Source organism: Elgaria multicarinata, chromosome 14, assembly GCF_023053635.1.
Source record: "Elgaria multicarinata webbii isolate HBS135686 ecotype San Diego chromosome 14, rElgMul1.1.pri, whole genome shotgun sequence".
NCBI lineage: Eukaryota > Metazoa > Chordata > Lepidosauria > Squamata > Anguidae > Elgaria > Elgaria multicarinata.
The window spans coordinates 12,362,592-12,380,752 of NC_086184.1; the positions used below are offsets into that span (position 1 = coordinate 12,362,592).

The following is an 18,161-nucleotide window of genomic DNA, read 5'->3' on the forward strand; positions in this document are numbered from 1 at the left end:
TATTCAAAAACTGCAGTGGAAATGACATCTCTGGGGTAGGTGTCTGTGTGGTACCAGATGTCCTTTTCACCAGAAGGTTGGGAGAACCTTTCCCAATGTGACAGTGAATAAATTTGTGGATATCTGCTTTCCATGGCTCTGTACTATTTCAGGGTGTGGGTTCTATTGATACCCTACGCTGTAGCTTGGATTGCAGGGTTCTGTCACGGTCCGATCTTGAATAGAGGTTTCAATAGATTTGACAAGGAAGCCACACAGGAATAGATCAGCACCATGTAAAGCTCCAAGTAGTCCTGGGCCTGGAAGCCAGACAGGGTAGTTTGTAAGTTGTCCCAACAAGCAAGATTGAGCCTTAAATAAGTGTTTGGCTTTATTTAGGCTGGTTGGCCCCACCTCCATACTGAGGCTTTATCTCTGAAAGGGCCTGGCCAATTTTAGCAATCTCAGGCTGTGACAACAAGGGAATTGTGGTATGCTAGTATCCTCATAGCCGAAGTCCTCAGAGTCTGAGGACAGTAATATGACTTCCTCTGGACTCAGGGAAGGCAGCCTTTCCCATATTGATCCCTCTCCCTGGACCATTAACTCTGGAGCCTCTTCTTCTGAGAGCGAGGGGTTGGGTTCCTCCAAAGTTGAGGGTTTGGAGTCCTGCTCCATGTCAGGCTCTGGAATAGCCCTATGTAGTTGGCAATACAACTGAAGGGTCAAACTACATGAAATAAGAGAGATTTATAACCCAGCCTCCCAATGGTTCTGTTTTCAGCTGAAAGTAGCTCCAAGATCTCTAGTTTTGATTGGAGCAGCAGCATGGATGGGGAGGAGGAAAGTTTAACTAATCTAAAGAGCCCCACCATCAAGCTGCTATTTGCCCTATTGCAGAAAACTGTGAGTGAATAGATTTTCCTAGCAAAGCAAATAGCAGTTCACACTGCAGATGTTATAGCTGAAATCTGAAAGCCCCAATAGCTGAATTTAACTACAAATGGAAATACTAGGAAATCCAATAACAGATTACTAAAGTCTCCTGAAATTGGGCCCTAAAAAGCCTTCTCTTTGTCACATTAGCTTCTGATTTGACCCATATAATTAAGGAAATGAATTGAAGAATAAAACCCCATAAATGTTTTCTTTTATCTAGGCAGGGCACTGTTTTAATTAGAGCCATTGTAAAAATAAAATCACCAACAAAACTCCTTGGTTCTTTCACATATCAAAAAATTAATGCAGCAGGTTTAACAATCAATTATGTTACTACACAGAATATGACAAGAGCTTCCAATGTTATCGCAGGAATTTATTTTATTTGTATCCTGTCTTTCTACGACAGAAAGAGTCCTCAAGGTGGATAAAATAAAATCCAGATTAGCAAAACCTTGATTTAAACATAGCATAAAAACAAATACATGTAAAACACAATTAAAAACACAGCAATAAAAGAAATGAACAGTACTAACCAATTTAAAAAAACCTTCAGCAACAGACCAGCTTATATGTCAAAAGCTTGCCTGAATAAAAACAACTGTGTCTGCTGCCAGAAGGACAATAGAGAGGGGGTGGGTTTCTTACCCCTCCACAGAGAGTTCCAGAGCTTGAGAGTGGCCACCAAGAAGACCCTACTGGTCCCCACCAAATGTACCTCGCATGGTGGTAGAACTGAAAGAAGGGCCTCTCCTGAAGATCATAAAACCTGAGCAGGCTCATATGGTCCCAAGCCATATAGGTCATAACCAGCACTTTGAATTGTGTCCAGAAGGAGACTGGTAGCCAGTGAAGTTGTTGCAACAAGGGAATCACATGCTCCCTGGAACCAGAGACACCTCCATGGGGGCTCTCTGATCAAAATGCCATGCTTAAATTAAGATGATCAAAAACAAATGGCAGATCATGACGGTGAGGGCAGAGGGCCCACACTTGAAAGAAATAACAAAGTGGAAGTGAAAGAGACCCTACGGATTCTTGCAAAAAATGCTCGTACTACATATGGGGCATAGGTAAAACAAGTGAAGCGCAAGCAAATCAGTCAATTTGACACCCAGCTCTAGCATTGTCAAGGAATCTACAGTGAAGAGAATGGGGTAGGGAGCCTTTGCTTACTCAGAGCTCTGTATATGCCTGAGGACCTTGCAAAGTTTAGGCTCACCCTCTAACCGCACAAGCAAATTTGATTCACACACATTGCGCAACGATTCACACGGCTGGGAAGCAAACCTCAACAGCTTCTACAACAGAGTGCAATCGTTCCATTTTAGTAATATCTAGCTTTCAGTCACCCTTTCTTGACGATGTAAAGAATACATTATGGTGCAAAAGCTGGGGACATCTTTGATACCTTGCATGAAGAGCTCAAAGAATAAAAGAGATCTCAGTAAAAAGTAGCCCAATGGCAAGCCAGCCTTTAAAGGTTGTTGGGCCGGGGGGGGGGATGGGGAGAGGGAGGGAGCTTTTGATTTTTTTGTTGAAGTTAACACCCATCATGAATAAGAAATACAATATAAATAGCCGTGATTGTCAAAGAGATGAAACATTCTTCTAAAACACTTATTAATTATTAAGAAAATCTTCACGGAAAGGCAACGAATGATGAGAATAACTATCCTCTGAGGGCTTTGAAATAGTCCAGCTTTAAAAGAATAACACAAGGGCATGCTTTGTAACAGACGTCTGAGAAAATCTCCATATTCTATATGACAGCATGTCGTTGTAATCAGATAAAATATTACTTTAAAAAAAAAGGCAAGAAAATCCCCTAGTATGCATAGGAATAGACAATGCATGCGCAAATGTACACGCACACACAGAGATATTACTGTGAGATTTTATCACAACAAGAGCAAGTTAGTTATCATTAAAGCCATCAGGACAACCTAAACCACAGGTTCACAGATATTTCTGGGCAGGGTGAACATTCAGACATGACCCTTCTTGTTTTCAAAAATAATAATGATTGAATTTCATCTGACAACAATACATAATTCATAGACAAAACAAACACTATACCTGCAGCCTGTCTACATGAACCTTCACTCCACCGACAACACCTTTCTTAAAGGTTGCAAGCATGTCAAGTATTGGATTGAATCTGCTTCCCCTGAAGATACGGAAACAAGGAAAGCTTCAATATGGCAAACTTTTTTTAAAAAAACTTGGAAACTCTGTGCGCGTCTGTATCTGTAATGGCTTACCTTATATTATCCTCCCGAATAAGCACCAGGAACAAGGGGCGGCCATGCATTTTCCAGTACTGCTTAATGAACTGCAAAGCGTTCTACGTAAACACACACACAAAATGGAGGTGGAGGGTAAAATGGGGGCAAATCCAACTCTGTGTCCACAATAAACTCAAGAAATTAGCGAAAGACAGGTGGTGGTGGTGTTTCAAATTTTAAATTTCACAAAAGCAATCCTAGGTTGGCTCAATAGTGGGATTCCTGGGGATGATTTTGTGACGTGGGAATGAAAACCTCTGGAAACCTCGAAGCTGCTCAAAAACCCAAGGAAACGAAGCAAAATTATAGAGCGGAAACGTTTGGAGTGTGTTGTTTCCAAAACACTCTTTACAAACCATGAGATGCTGAACGCAGCTCAGGAAAAGCTCTCAGTGGAAAGCTGTTTTCTTTCAACGGCTGTTCTCCCACGCATTTCAGCCAAGGAAGGAAAGAAGGCTAGTGCTATAACTGCCCTTTTGACGCATTAGAAATGCTTTCCCCCACCTGAGAATAAAGCTCTGAAGCTTACCTATAGAAACATGTACTGCTTACAGTTCCAGCCAATCCAACATCCTGCATCTCCATGTATTTATTTGTGATATTTGTATAGCACTCAATGTAATAAAATCCCTAAACGGTTTACATAAAAACACTGTCCAGACTTTTCTGTTCTCTTCCTTACTGCAGCTTTAGATCTTTGTGATTAATTCTAAATTTAACATTTCACAAAGCTTGCATTGGGTGACCGCCCTGGGAGGCTTCTCAGTGGTTCGTGTTGCTATTTAACACCCCATTGCACCTCTTTTATCAAGGCTGTCTAGCTTCTGCCTTCATCTTTGTCCTGGGTATATGCATCACTTAGGGGCATTTGAAATTATGCAAATACCCTACACAGAAGCACTTCCTCTAGGAAAAAGAATGCAAAACTCACAGATTTTGTGGGATTGCAAATGCAGGAAAAATTACTGTGTTGCAATCGACATGAGCTCCTCAATCCAAGGCAGGTTTACTCAAAGTAAGCCTTGCCATGTTCAGTGAGGGTTACTTTCAATCAAGGACCTAATAATCTATTGTCTAAATACTCAATTTTTAAAAGCAAAGCATCAGATTTTACCCTCCCCCCACCAAATATCTCTGGTTATCTCTCGGTTGGACTACTGCAACCTTCTTCTCTCTGGCCTTCCTTCGTCTCACATCAGTCCGCTGGTCTCTGTCCACCACTCTGCCGCTAAGATCATCTTCTTGGCCCGCCGCTCTGACCAGGTCACTCCGCTTCTGAAATCTCTTCATTGGCTTCCAATTCACTCCAGAATCCAATATAAACTTCTCCTGCTGACCTTCAAAGCTCTTCACGGTCTAGCTCCTGCCTATCTCTCCTCTCTCATCTCACACTATTGCCCCGCTCGTGCTCTTCGCTCCTCTGATGCCATGCTTCTCGCCTGCCCAAGGACCTCCACTTCCCTTGCTCGGCTTCATCCTTTTTCTTCTGCTGCCCCTTACGCCTGGAACGCTCTTCCAGAACACTTGAGAACTACAAACTCAATCACTGCTTTTAAAACTCAGCTAAAAACTTTTCTTTTCCCTATAGCCTTCAAATATTGAGTTTGTTCTGACTCTATACTGTTAGCTTCACCCTACCCGGTGCCTGTTTACACTTCCCTGTGCCTGTTTGCATTCTCCTTCCCTCTTCATTGTTTACTACAACTTATTAGATTGTAAGCCTATGCGGCAGGGTCTTGCTATTTACTGTGTTATCTGTACAGCACCATGTACATTGATGGTGCTATATAAATAATAATAATAATAATAATAATAATAATAATACAAATACCTTAATGTCATCTATCAGCATCATAACATCCTGGGACATGTAGAAATCACTCAGATCAAAGATGATTGGATAGCAAACCACAGTTTTGCCCAGTATTCGATATATCTACAGAGCGACAATTAAACATAACCAGTTTCTTAAATACACAGAAAACTGGAAACCAAATGTTTGTTTTAATGGGAAAGAAAAATTCACATTCTATTTCATAATTAAACACAGTCTATCAGAATTTGCTGCTTTAATCAAGTAGCTATTCAAACAAACACGTAAAAGCAACAAAAGGTTGGGGTGGTGCTTTAAATGCTAATACATTTATTAGTATTATATTTATTAGTAATAAACTTTCATAACTAAGCACCCACTTTAGCACATGCAAGAAAGCCATCAGGTAAGTTACCATTGAGGTGATTTTTTGTTAACGCAGGCTTTTCCCCAATCTGCTGCCCTCCAGGCCTGGCTGGCTGGGGAGTGTTGGATTTGTAGCCCAACACATAAAGCATTTTGTAAACTTAAATCATTTAAAGCTGAAATCCTATACACACTTACGTGGGAGTAAGCCCCACTGAACTCAATGGAGTTTACTTGTGAGCAGTGTGGAGTGGGGTTAAACTCTAAGCCCCTTTCCAACTCTACAGAATAATTTAATCCAATATAATTTAATCCAATATAAACTTCTCCTGTTGACCTACAAAGCTTTTCACTGTCTAGCTCCTTCCCATCTCTCCTCTCTCATCTCACACTATTGCCCCGCTCGTGCTCTTCGCTCCTCTGATGCCATGTTTCTCACCTGCCCAAGGGTCTCTACTTCCCTTGCTCGGCTTCGTCCATTTTCTTCTGCTGCCCCTTATGCCTGGAACGCTCTTCCAGAACATTTGAGAACTACAAGTTCAACCACAGCTTTTAAAGCTCAGCTAAAAACTTTTCTTTTTCCTAAAGCTTTTAAAACTTGATTTTGTTCTGACTTTATACTGTTAGTTTTACCCTACCCAGTGCCTGTTTACCCTACCCTGTGCCTGTTTGCATTCTCTTCCCCTCCTTTTATTATGATTTTATTAGAATGTAAGCCTATGCGGCAGGGTCTTGCTATTTACTGTTTTACTCTGTACAGCACCATGTACATTGATGGTGCTATATAAATAATAATAATAATAATAATAATAATAATAATAATAATAATAATAATAATAATTTAGACCTCCTCTTATATTTACACTAACTACCGCATGAAGAAAAGAGATTTCTTGCAAGGACCTTTGAAGTTCCCAGGCAGCCAATTGGCCGGTCAGGTCTTCCCGAGAGTCCCAGTTTGTCATTGATCCCCAGATGGAAGTAAGCCTGCAAGACATCGCGGTGCACAAAGTTTAATACATGAATAACACCATTAAAACTCAGTCTTGAAAGAGCAGTTGGAAGAGGGGTCTTCTTTGGGTTGGAGGGCAGAATGGCTAAACCCTGGGTCTTTCCATCTCAAAGCGATCAGAAATTCCTTCAGGTCAAATAAGGATATTTATGTTCTCTGAAAGAAGAGATGACGAGTGAATGTGAACAGAAGGAAATGATCTGGAACACCCCTAAAAAGTAAATAAATAAATAAATCACCACTTCATACCTCCTGCACACGAGATAGCCTCAGTGAACACATTAACTCTTAGGGCTCTAGCCAAGGCAATCCATCTGCTGCTTTCTGAGCCAAATAGACTGCCGGGAGCATGGTCAATGGTTCTGCAGCACAGTGACCTTTTCAGAAATTAAAGGTCAGCTCGCTGCAGAAAAGCTAGGAAAAGAACATTCTCCTTCCCACTGGGAGATTGTGGAGCTGCTTGGAAAGAAAGACAAGCAGACGTTGAAATAAAACTTGGAAGCCAACTGACAAAAGAAGGCAAATGTTGCTATTACTGCACCATCCATACGCTTTATAGTAATCATTATTTGTCCATAAACTCCATAATAAAATGATGTCATACCCAAGGTCTTGCTCGCACCCAGTGGGATTTTAGACTTAGGGCTGATTCAGATAATCTTCCCAATCATTAGCAACGTTTGTGCTTACGCCCTCCATCTTTTCTCCCACTTTTGTCCACCAATTTCCTCCTTTGTTTGCAGGCTGTCTAAAAATAGCTAAGGAGTGAGGGAGACAAGCAAAGAGGACCTTCTAGCCTGTCCAAGTTGGGTTCTCTCCTTCTTACCACCACAGGCCATCAACCACTAACTCCCCTGTGGGAAGGATCCTGATGAGTTTTTATGCTTTGATATCAGCGTTTTATGATTAATTTTACTTGTTAGCTGCCTTAGAAGGGTTTGTGTCCTGAAAAACGGGATATAAATAATCATAATAAAGAATGTTTGCTGTGATGTCTGAACTGGGCAACAATGATTCATGGTAACTTCCAAACCATAGGTTTTTAAACGCATTTCAAACCATCATTTCAAATAACATCATTCTTGATTATTTTTATATATTTTTGATTTTTAAAATATCAAAACTCAATAAAATAATAGACAAATGAAGAGCAAGGAATTAATTTTTCACAAGTAAAACAGATTTCTCCAGTTATATGTCTACAAGTTAAAAGAGAGCTCAAAATCCTTCTCTGTGGTTAAGTATTTTTGCTATATGAAGTATTTTTGCTACGTGAGGCCATACGATAGCCACATGAGACACTACCATTCAGCTGTTTGTTGCAAAAGATGAAAGCCTTGCCACCCAAATCAGGTACAATTTCCACTTAAGACTAAAGCGAGCTTGACTTCCTCAGATTGATCTAAAACATTCAACATGTCAATATTTTCACTGCCAAGGGATATGGAAGTATAATCATCGCTTTCTCTTTCTCTCAAGAACTATTTGCAACTCAACGCATGTCTCCACAATTCTGTACAAAGCCTCTTAAAAGGAGATCAGGTATGCTGAAATAACAACAACAAAGGAGCAGTAAACCATAAGCTCACTCACTACTTATTTAGACAATTCAATCATTTCCTGCAGTTGGGAGAGCTCCAACTCATACATGAAGCTCCCCAGCTAAAGACCCATTTCAATGGAGGAAGCAGATTTACAAGTGCATCTCTATGAAGTGAACAGGACCATCAACATGAAGGAGGTGCATACATGGAGGCAAGATCAGCACTGACACAGGTACATATAACCTAAAAGCATATTTCATTTTGGATGCGTGTGGTTGTCAGTGACAATTTTGGTCATCAACTAATCTCAGTAATGAGGTTACTTTAAAGGTTGTCCTTGCAACCTTTTTATTTTAGAAGATGTCACCCATTTTATTTAGAGTGCAAAGTCTATTCAGACATTAGGAAAAAAAATATTCTTCCTTTGCTAGTTCGGATGAAGGGAAGATCATCCCTCGAAAAACTGGGGGTTTTAATGGTTTTAACAAATATGTAACTTTTAGAACTGCTAAATTTCTTGTGCTGGCCCTGCTCTTGCGCACAAAGGCCAAGGGAACAAATGAATGAATGTAACATATCTATGTGAAGCTGTACGGTGGCTGGTTGCTAAGTACAATAAACTTGACTTGGACTTAAACTATGGCTGTTCAATGTAATCTGAATTGGCCCTTGTTTACAACAAGACACACTGAGACTATGCAGGACTAGGAGCATTTCTTGTTCTAAGTACAATCCTGAAAATATACTAGAAAAGATTTCCTAGAAAATAAATAAATAAATAAATAATAATACACCTACTTCATGTTGACATAATTCATTTATACTTTTTTTTAGGGACACTCCCTGCCTTGTAATAAAGCATTCATTTATTGGCCAACATACATATATCTTTTTAAAGGTTTGGGGTTAGCTAGAATAAAACAAAAGCTAGACAATTCATTCTTGCCTAGGATGCAGTAATTTAATAACCAAAGTGTTTTAAAAAAATAGCTAAACGAATGTCTTACTTTCACAAGTTCCTGTTGCGGCCATATCTGGATGGGTTCAACTTGCTGGGGAGTCTGAGTTTGGATTCCATATGTGTTTAGGAAAACCTGTAGGCTGTGTTTTTAAAAATGAAAAAAAAATGTTACAAAGAATTTGAGTGCGGCAAAACTGGAACCTGTTTTTAAATAAGGGTCTCGATCACTTTGAAAACAAATACGAGATTTCATTCCTAGAATGCATTCCACGCCATACTTGTAACAATTTTTGTTGCCTGGTTTGAGCCTTTCAGGGGTAGGGTGTACTAAGTAAGTGGACGTCACAGCATACGAGAGAGAAATCAAGCTAAGAACCTGGTTTTTGGCAATAGGTATTTCTCCAGATAGCTCTTGGAAGAATTTTACTCTGATAGGCTGTCAGAGCCAAGCAGGGAACCCATGGGTGATTGATAACCAAATCCAGACCTCGATTAAGAATTCTCCAACTCAGAATTCCTGGAGCAGGTCATTCCTTGAGCAGTGGCATTCTGCTGGAGCTAGAACAAGGGGCATGGGTTGGATCTTGAAGTGCAGCAAGCAGAAAGCACTGATCTGTTGACCAGGAAAAGGCAAAAGACCAAGCTTCAAATATTTATCCTATGTCTGGCTAATCCAGAGGCTTTATAGTGAAAGCTAATCATGGGTTCTTCTTATAGGAATGATATATACCGTTCTGCCTGAAGATGGCTTTAAGGCCTGAGCATACACCAAAACATGAAGTTCATCAAACTAGTTCCACGCTCAAGTCATGAAATTTCCAATTCAAGTGCTAAAAGACCCCAACTAACACATTCAAAGCTAAGAAAGGAGAATTATCAAGGATCAGAATAGTTTACCGTTGGCTTTCGGCGACCAACGCAACGTGGACCACCAGGTCATTTTCTAGAGGACCCTAAAAACATAAGAGTAAAACCATACATTTTATTGGTGGCATTTGCTGGCTAATTGTTACCAGCAATGAAATACAAGGCCAACGTGAAAAATAATACGACTGACATCGTCTGGTCACATTACTGCTTTCCCTCGCTCTTTATTGCCTACTAATCAATTTGACAGTGTAGACGAGTAAATGGAGCACCAGGGAAGTAACATACATAAATCTCAATGCCACCTGAGGAGCTGTATTGTCAATACACTTTTGAAGAATGTGATACTGAGACACTAAAGATAGCTTCCTTCACTTTTTTTATTGTTTTGCAGTGAAGGGAGGGGGAAATCACAAACATCTGATTTATTAGAATTGGCTTGAACTATAAAAACAACAACCCATTTTGCATTTGTCAAGGAATGTAAGTCTAATGTTCATTTAGCAGCAGTTGGTATATAACATTATTATTTTGACCTGCAAAACATATTTCACAAAGCACAAAGCCTACATGACTATACACATGGGAAGTCCTCTATCCATAATGATTTTCCCATAGATTTTACAGGAGCCTGCTGTGAGTTCCTCGAAGTACACAGATCAGAGCTGTCCACCGAAGTTAATGGGAATGATTTCATAACCATGTGTACATCAGAACATACAAAGAACTCTGAGTTGGAGCACATGCACAAATATGTTATTTCAGTATTCTTTTGGTATGAAGGATTTTTCACTGGACATCTGCAGCCTATTTTAATGACAATGTGGAGAATCTGGGATCTTACTCTACTCTGGATGGAACCTTACTCTACTCTAGGGCAATCCCACCACTAGCACCAAGCTTCCTCTGAAGTCTTCAATTTGGTCCAGCAGCTACTCTGTCTTCAGACCATCACCACCAGCTGACACTGATGCTTTAGCATTTTCCTCTGAAGCCTACTCCAGGAGTCTTGCAGACTTCCTTCAGCTTCTGCCTCATATGGTCTGTTTGGCTTCCTGACCTTAAGGCTGTTCTTCTTCCTGGTCAATGTCTTCCTCAGGCTCCCCAGCTAGGGATGTCAGAGGAATCCTTTTTGGGGGTGGAGCTTGGCAAGCTTTTGCTAGCTCAGCCCCCCAGATGCCAGCTTGCTGATACCTCAGCTGGCTCAACTTGGCACGTGCTGAGTCGGGCAAGTTCGTCGTTTCCCACTTTTGAGTGTGCATACAAATGCAGATTTGCGCAAACGACAATTTGTGCAAATTCACGGCTGGAAACATTTATGGAAATCATGATTTGGACAAAATTTTGCCTGTAAATAGTGCAATTTGTGCAAAATTGCCGGCATAAACCATTTGCGCTTTCGCCAAGCACCCATGGACTGTCTGGTGGCTCACCTTGCATGCACGCTGGGGTTGGGCAACTGTTGGGAATCCAGCAAGCAGAGCGCGAACATGACTCGGTGGAGTTCTCCCATTCCCTCTCACAAAGGCGCTTCCCAACCACTCTTCTTCAAGCAAAACTTCCCAGGCAAGCTCTCCTGACAGACTCCCCCAGATGCCTCTCAACAGAGCCTTATATTCTCTCGAGTCAAAACCCTCCAGCCAATCAGATGTGGTATGCCGACATTCCTTCACACCACCTCAGTTTAAACTCAGGCCCAATGGGCAGGGCCGGTGCCAGACTACTCTGCGCCCTAGGCAAGGTGAGCTACTTTCAAACCCACCCACCCCCAAAAAATGCCAACTTTGATTTTTAAGAACATATGTTTCCTGGAAAAAATAAGAAGCACAAAACTTGAAACTTCTAAATTTATTTTAAAATGCAAGAAATACGTCATGCCAATTATAGCAAACAAATTGGAAAGGAACGTCTATGGGTCTAAAATGCATTATTTAATAGGAATATCACCTCCAAATCATCCCTCCCCAACTCACACACACACACACACACACACACACACACACACACTCAGCATCACTCACTCCAAACAAACACATGCATGAACACATGCATTCACTCAAAGACCCCATGCACTCCATTCACCCATACATTCTCTCTCTCTCTCTCTCCTGGGTGCGTTCCGGAAGTCCGAACGTGGAGCCGCCCCACTCCCACCCCAGTGTCCCTGGCTTCACTTTGGCTGGGCGGGCGCGGGGCGCCATCTTGCCCGCCCAGGCCCAGCTGAATCCTCGGACCGGGGACGGCCCACAGCCAACGCGTGTGAGTGCTGCACTGCGCCCGGCGCCCCTCTTAGCTTGGGGCTCTAGGCGGCCACCTGAGTGGCCTCTATGGTAGCACCGGCCCTGCTAATGGGCATCTTTAAAATGTTAAATTATTCTCCACTCAGATATTTTCAATTTCGATCCTGCCTTCCCACATACAAGAACAGAAGCCTGGCTTCATTTCCCTCTCAGTGGTAACAGTAACTCCATTTTACCAGTACACCACATTTACAATCTCTCTCTCCTCAGGCTCAAGCCTCAAGTAAAAGGCATAATTTTTTCTCCTACTGTTAACCCACACAGTCCTTCAGTCATTGAAACAAAACGTAACAGTTTAACTTTTACCTCAGTTTCTTCACAGCAGTACATTCCATTTACACTGTACAGGCTTTGTACAGACGGCTGTTTGTTTTAGGCAAAAGCTGGCAACATCTGCTATAGCTAGCTATCCCTAAGGGAAGTGTTTATGTTAGTCTCCTCTTAGAGCAGGCGTCCCTGAAAAAATGAGATTGCAACAATGCATGTGGTATATAGGAACATGCTGTATTTATTACAATAGAACAGCAGCGTTTGCAACCCATCCCGCTACGAATGCTTAAGCCTCAGTCCAAATCAATGTAAATCAGGCACCTGCGATGGTGAGATGGCTTGAAGCCAGTACCTTCCAATGAAGTGTATGATTACCATACTTCTGTGACTCTTAAAAGTGTGGAACTTGGTTTTCTATCAAGCCTCAAAGCAACGTTTGAGCAATCAGCAAGTCCCTTTGAGCTAGATTTTCTTTCCATGTTGATCAGGTCAGCAAGATGGATGTTATGTCACTACATCAGCCCATAACCTTTTGGTCTCCAGGTATTTCATAAGGTTCAAGTGAGTAGTTGGCTCAGTTCCTGACAGATGTTCCTGTGCACAATGGGGAGGAATTAAACAAGTGTAGCTTTTCCCTGCTACAGGCAAGAGGTCCTCTGGCCAAGAAACAGGGGAGGCGTGACTTCTCTCTCACCAAGGCCTGGTTTAGGTGTGTATATATTAAAGAAAAGGTACTTGCTATCATTAATGTGAGAAGCAATGATGTTAAAAACAAAGAAACCGGACTTTTGAACTGAAATATCTGTTCATTATGAATAACAAGCTATAATACCTACCCTGTAGGATTGACAAGGTATAAAGGCTGGAAATTTTCCATGCAATTTTCTGTTAACAACAAATCTTATATACAAGAATAGTTGTGATTCACAAAACAATTTTTCAAAGAATGTAACTTAGTTTCTGGGTGTTGTTTCTCTTTCCTCTTTTCTATTTTAACTTGTTTATTTTGAATTGTTATAGCTCCTGATGAAGGACTCCCTGTCCGAAACGTTGAGCACCTTTGGATACAAATATTTTTTAAAAAATATGAATTCTCTAAGCATCAGAGCTTGTTTCTTTTGTGCCCGTGCTATTTGGTGCATTTTTCCCCCTTACAGACACACAGATGTTCCTGTGCACAATGGGGAGGAATTAAACAAGTGTAGTTTTTTCCTGCTACAGGGAAGAGGTCCTCTGGCCAAGAAATGGGAGAGGCGTGACTTCACTCTCACCAAGGCCTGGTTTAGGTGTGTAACTAGTTCAAGCTGTGAAATGGAGAATGCAAGAACAGAATACTGAAATCAATCTACCTCAACCTAAGAAGTGATTAAATTCCAGTCAGGTGTCTCTGTGCTTGACTGTTCAGGTTAGTACCTCTCAGGCAGAACAGCATATAGTGCAGTCAGGAAAATCACAGAACCCTTGTTATTACGGAGATTCACGGCCAGATATCAGGATGGCTAGCTTTTTGTTTTTGTTTTAGAAAAGCCACTCAAAAACAGTTGTCGTAATAGGATTCAGTGTCTATATTTATGACTATATTTATGACTATGTCAATCTCTTTGAAAAACGATGAGAAATGTAGGACCACAAAATCTGGATTTTTTCATAATATATGTATATGTCTGTTTTCACACATATTTATGCTGATAATGATGACAATAATAATAATGAGGTGTAGAAGAAACGGAGTGATAAACACTCTCTTCTGTCATATTGATTTTTAAAGCTGTTTCATAATATTTGTATTCCATGCTTCTAAATTGTTTTATTGATATGCTATATGTTGCCCAGAGAACATTAGCTATTAAGGGGATGATGGTAATAAATTTATTTATTTATTTAATTAATTAATTAATTAAACATCTGCAGTCAGGAGTAACAGCTACTTTGGTTTTATAATCTGAGTTTAATTTCCCAAAGAAAGATATATACAGCAAAATAATTTAGGCAGACAAATATTGCGAAGGCTAAAAATCCGGTTAGAGTTTTTGCCCGAGAAGAAATGGCTGCTGCCTTTATTTCTCATTTAAATCTTTTTGCTAGTGAGCAGGATTTCATGGATTGCTGCACTTGATGAAGTACTCTATCAGCAAGGGGCTGCAATCTTTTCTCCAGGTGACTCGATGCTTCAGTCATTTTTATTTTAGAGTGCCTGCTTGTGTGAAAAGTCAGTCTTTGGGGGAGGAGCGTGGAATACTTCAAGCAACTCTGTGCAGTGCATATACAGCTGGGACGCTGCTCCTGTCTATTAAGTAAGAGGAAAAGGTAAATCTTTTCAGTTTCTTAGAAAGACAGTGAAAAACCAGGTATCTGGAGTTGGCAGCTTTGAAAATATAATTCAAGTTAATGATTTATTCATGGTCATGTTTCTTTCTTTTTTAAAAAAAAAAAACCCACCACGCATCTCAGGTATATATAAGCTAATGGATGCAGGGCTGCAGAAATTGTGGCCATACAAAAGGAGGAAGGAAATTTGACAAACACAACTGGAAGACTGTGGATGGGAATGAAACATGGTAAGGCAAGGAGAACAGAACCCACCCCACCCCAAGCCAAACGGGAGAATGACATCAGGCAGAGGCTGATTCAAATCAGGCCTTGCTGCTTTTAGCCACATCCTGCCAATGGCAGCATTTTCCCCCAAAAGCCTTAGAACTGTGTGTGCGCGCGCGCATGCGCATGTACGCATATATGGGGTAGGAGGCAGATTTTCGTTGGGATTGTATCTGGGAAGGAAAGGTTTATGTCTCCCCTCCCTTTGGTCCTGATGAAAAATGCGAGGATGTGGACTGTTACTAAGTAAATAAAGAACCTGCCATAGTTCCTAATGACACATTTAACATCACATAAAGTTTGAGTTCTAAAAGATCACGGGTGCCTCTTACCTATTTAAAACCAGAGCCTCTGCCTAATGCAGAAACATAAGCTGTCTCCATAAATACCTCCCTTGGAAACGCTATGAGGGAAGGTGAACATACTTGTGACCCCGACAAACCAATCGGAAGTCACAGCACAAATGCCTTCTTCAACCTACTGATCAGTAACCAATTGAGATTTATAGCTATTTCCCAAAGCATCTCAAAGTGATGTTAGTCACCTGTAAGTGCTACATCCAGTGACAACATCCCCTTAATATCACTGCAGCGTTCAAAACACTGAATACTGATCAAGATGCCTCTTAATAGAGGAATGAAAATATGGCCCATTTGTGCCAACCTCACTTATTGTAGTTCTGTATTTTCAGTTCTACTTGGTACCGCAGAATAATAGTAATAAAAAATCTTTGGTTAGTATGTTGACAGTTTGGCAGTTGTATGAGATGTAACAAGCATAGAAGTAACAGGGGGGGAAATGGTTAAAGGGAAATGTAAACCCACTATTTCGATATGCACGCAAAAAGAAGATTGGGTTGCTATAGTTTTGTGCTGGGGTGTGGTATGTGTTACGGAGTGTTCTAACACATAATAAAGCCTGTCACTTTGCTGCATCAACTTCTACAGGCTTTAGCAGTTTAGCTTTAGCTGTAATAACTGCTAATGCACTTCATCAAGATAATACTGCATTTACAGGCAATCCTTTATAAATCACTCAGCTGGAGCGTATTTTCTGTACCATATAAAGCAAACACACACAAATAATCTTAAAGACAAAGATTGCAATCCCAGTTAAAGGATCCTAAAACACAGTGCATCCAATACTATATGGTGCTTGAGGGATTTTCTTTTTGCGGTGGACGTAATATAATTGAGTTCTGAGTTCCCCACATATAAGTGTAATGTGTGCTCATTAGGCTGTGTTTGTAAATCCTGGTAGTTTCAAGAGAACTGGATGTTTTCCAGTATATAAAGGCATCTTTAAAGAGAGAATGGAGACCAAGTTTTAAAAATACAATTTAGTGTAAGCCACTATTATCCTATTATAAGACAATCCAAACAGCATTACAAATATTACAACAGAAACTTGAAAATAAGCTTTGTTGTTATCCATGTGACTCTGGGAAGGGGCCAACCATTCTGGTGGTAAGCAAGGTCTATGGACTCAAGCTCTATCTACACTGCAAATGTATATCAATGTTATTCCCCCTTCACTGCCATGGTGTCCCCCACAAAATCCTGGGGGTTGTAATTTGGTGGGGTGCCAAGAGGTCTGGGTAAGTATTTCTAGCAACTCCCTGCCCTTAGAGATACAATTCTCAGAATTCCCTGGGACTGGAGGTGACGCACTTTACGTGGGGCTGCCCTTGAAGTTGCAGCTAGTGCAAAATGCAGCAGCTAAACTGCTGGTGGGTATATCTTACAGAGACCACATCACACCGGTCTTAAAAGAACTGCACTGGCTGCCTATACGCTTCCAGTCGGAATTCAAGGTGTTGGTAATGACGTTTAAAGCCCTAAATGGCTTGGGACCTCAATACTTGAGGGAGCGCCTCTCTTTACAGTATATATGCCTGCCCGAGACTTGAGATCTGTTGGGGGAGCCCTTCTCCACAGCCCACCAACGCAACATATACAATATGATGGGACAAGGGAGAGGGCTTTCTCTGTTGTGGCACTCCGACTGTGGAATGCCCTCCCCTTGGAGGCCCGACTGGTGCCAACGCTGATTTTATTCTGGCACCAAGTGAAAACATGGCTTTTTAACAAAGCCTTTAATGGTTAAATTCACTAAGATGGCACATTGTTTTAACTGCTCTTACTGCTTTTAAATTATATATTGTTTTAACTTGGTTCATGGTTTAATTTGTTTTTAACTGTGCATATTTATAGTTTTATACTATATGCTTTTATCTGTATGCCGATCTTAATGATATAGGGCAGGATATAAATGTTTTAAATAAATAAATAAAATAAATAAACTGGTTTCTAGTGTAGATATGTTCTCACTAGGTCAACCATGCAATGTCAAATCCAAAAGGATTAAAATTCAAACCTTTGTCATTATCAGACCACACCCATCTACGTGATGCATAATTCAGAAAAAAGGAGGGAGGAAAAAAGTCCCAAAGTGTCAAGGAACGATATGTAACTCTTTGGGAGCTGAAAGAAATCCATGAGGTTGATCCCTGAAATTAGGATGGATTCTAAAATGTACTTCCATACTGATTCTATTTCTTTCCCCCCAGGCATATTATGTTATAATAATACTTTGTTAATCAGAATATCATGTCAAAAGCTTTGCTGAAGTCAAGATATATTACATCCACAGCATTCCCACAGTCCACAAGGGAGGTTACCTGATCAAAAAATGAGTTCAAAGTAGTCTGACAGGATTTGTTCTTTACAAAACCGTGTTGGCTTCTAGTAATGGTGAACCGCCCAGAGAGCTTCAGTTATTGGGCGGTATAAAAATGTAATAAATAAATAAATAATAAATAAATAAGTCAATGATGGTGCACACTACAGTTATGCCATCACATTATTCCAGGTTCAGGTAACACCCCACCAATAAGCACAGGTGGGGTTTCTTCATCTCTGCATGGTCCCAGCACTACATGGTGACACAGGAAGATATAAGTATCAATGAGAGTTATATTAACGAACCTAGAGAAATGGTGTGGTCAGAGCACACCTGAAACCACTGTATCTACAGTGGGTCTAAGAGGAGTTATTGGCCACTCTGAAGGCAACCAACATGGTCAAATCCAAGAAAAGTGAAGGCAGTTTAAGCTACGGGTCTTCAAAGCAACCAATGCTGCCTATGACACAATTTACTTTCAGTCTTTAAAAAACTGCAGAGGCTAGTTCAAATGTACTGATTTTGTTTTGGTTCTATGGTGATTA

At 40.7% G+C, this 18,161-nt stretch overlaps 1 protein-coding gene across 5 annotated transcripts in view; it reads right to left on the reverse strand.

Annotated features, from left to right (window-relative positions):
* Window positions 1–18,161, reverse strand: part of PHKB (phosphorylase kinase regulatory subunit beta) — a 150,285-nt gene that overhangs the window by 38,208 nt on the left and 93,916 nt on the right. For all 5 annotated transcript variants that reach the window (XM_063141265.1, XM_063141266.1, XM_063141263.1 and 2 more), the window contains 6 exons: window positions 9,800–9,855; window positions 8,949–9,042; window positions 6,289–6,372; window positions 5,038–5,142; window positions 3,183–3,265; window positions 2,998–3,088 (listed from right to left, as the gene is read on the reverse strand). In XM_063141265.1, the coding sequence (XP_062997335.1) occupies window positions 2,998–3,088; window positions 3,183–3,265; window positions 5,038–5,142; window positions 6,289–6,372; window positions 8,949–9,042; window positions 9,800–9,855 (513 nt within the window). The remainder of the gene's footprint in view (window positions 1–2,997; window positions 3,089–3,182; window positions 3,266–5,037; window positions 5,143–6,288; window positions 6,373–8,948; window positions 9,043–9,799; window positions 9,856–18,161) is intronic.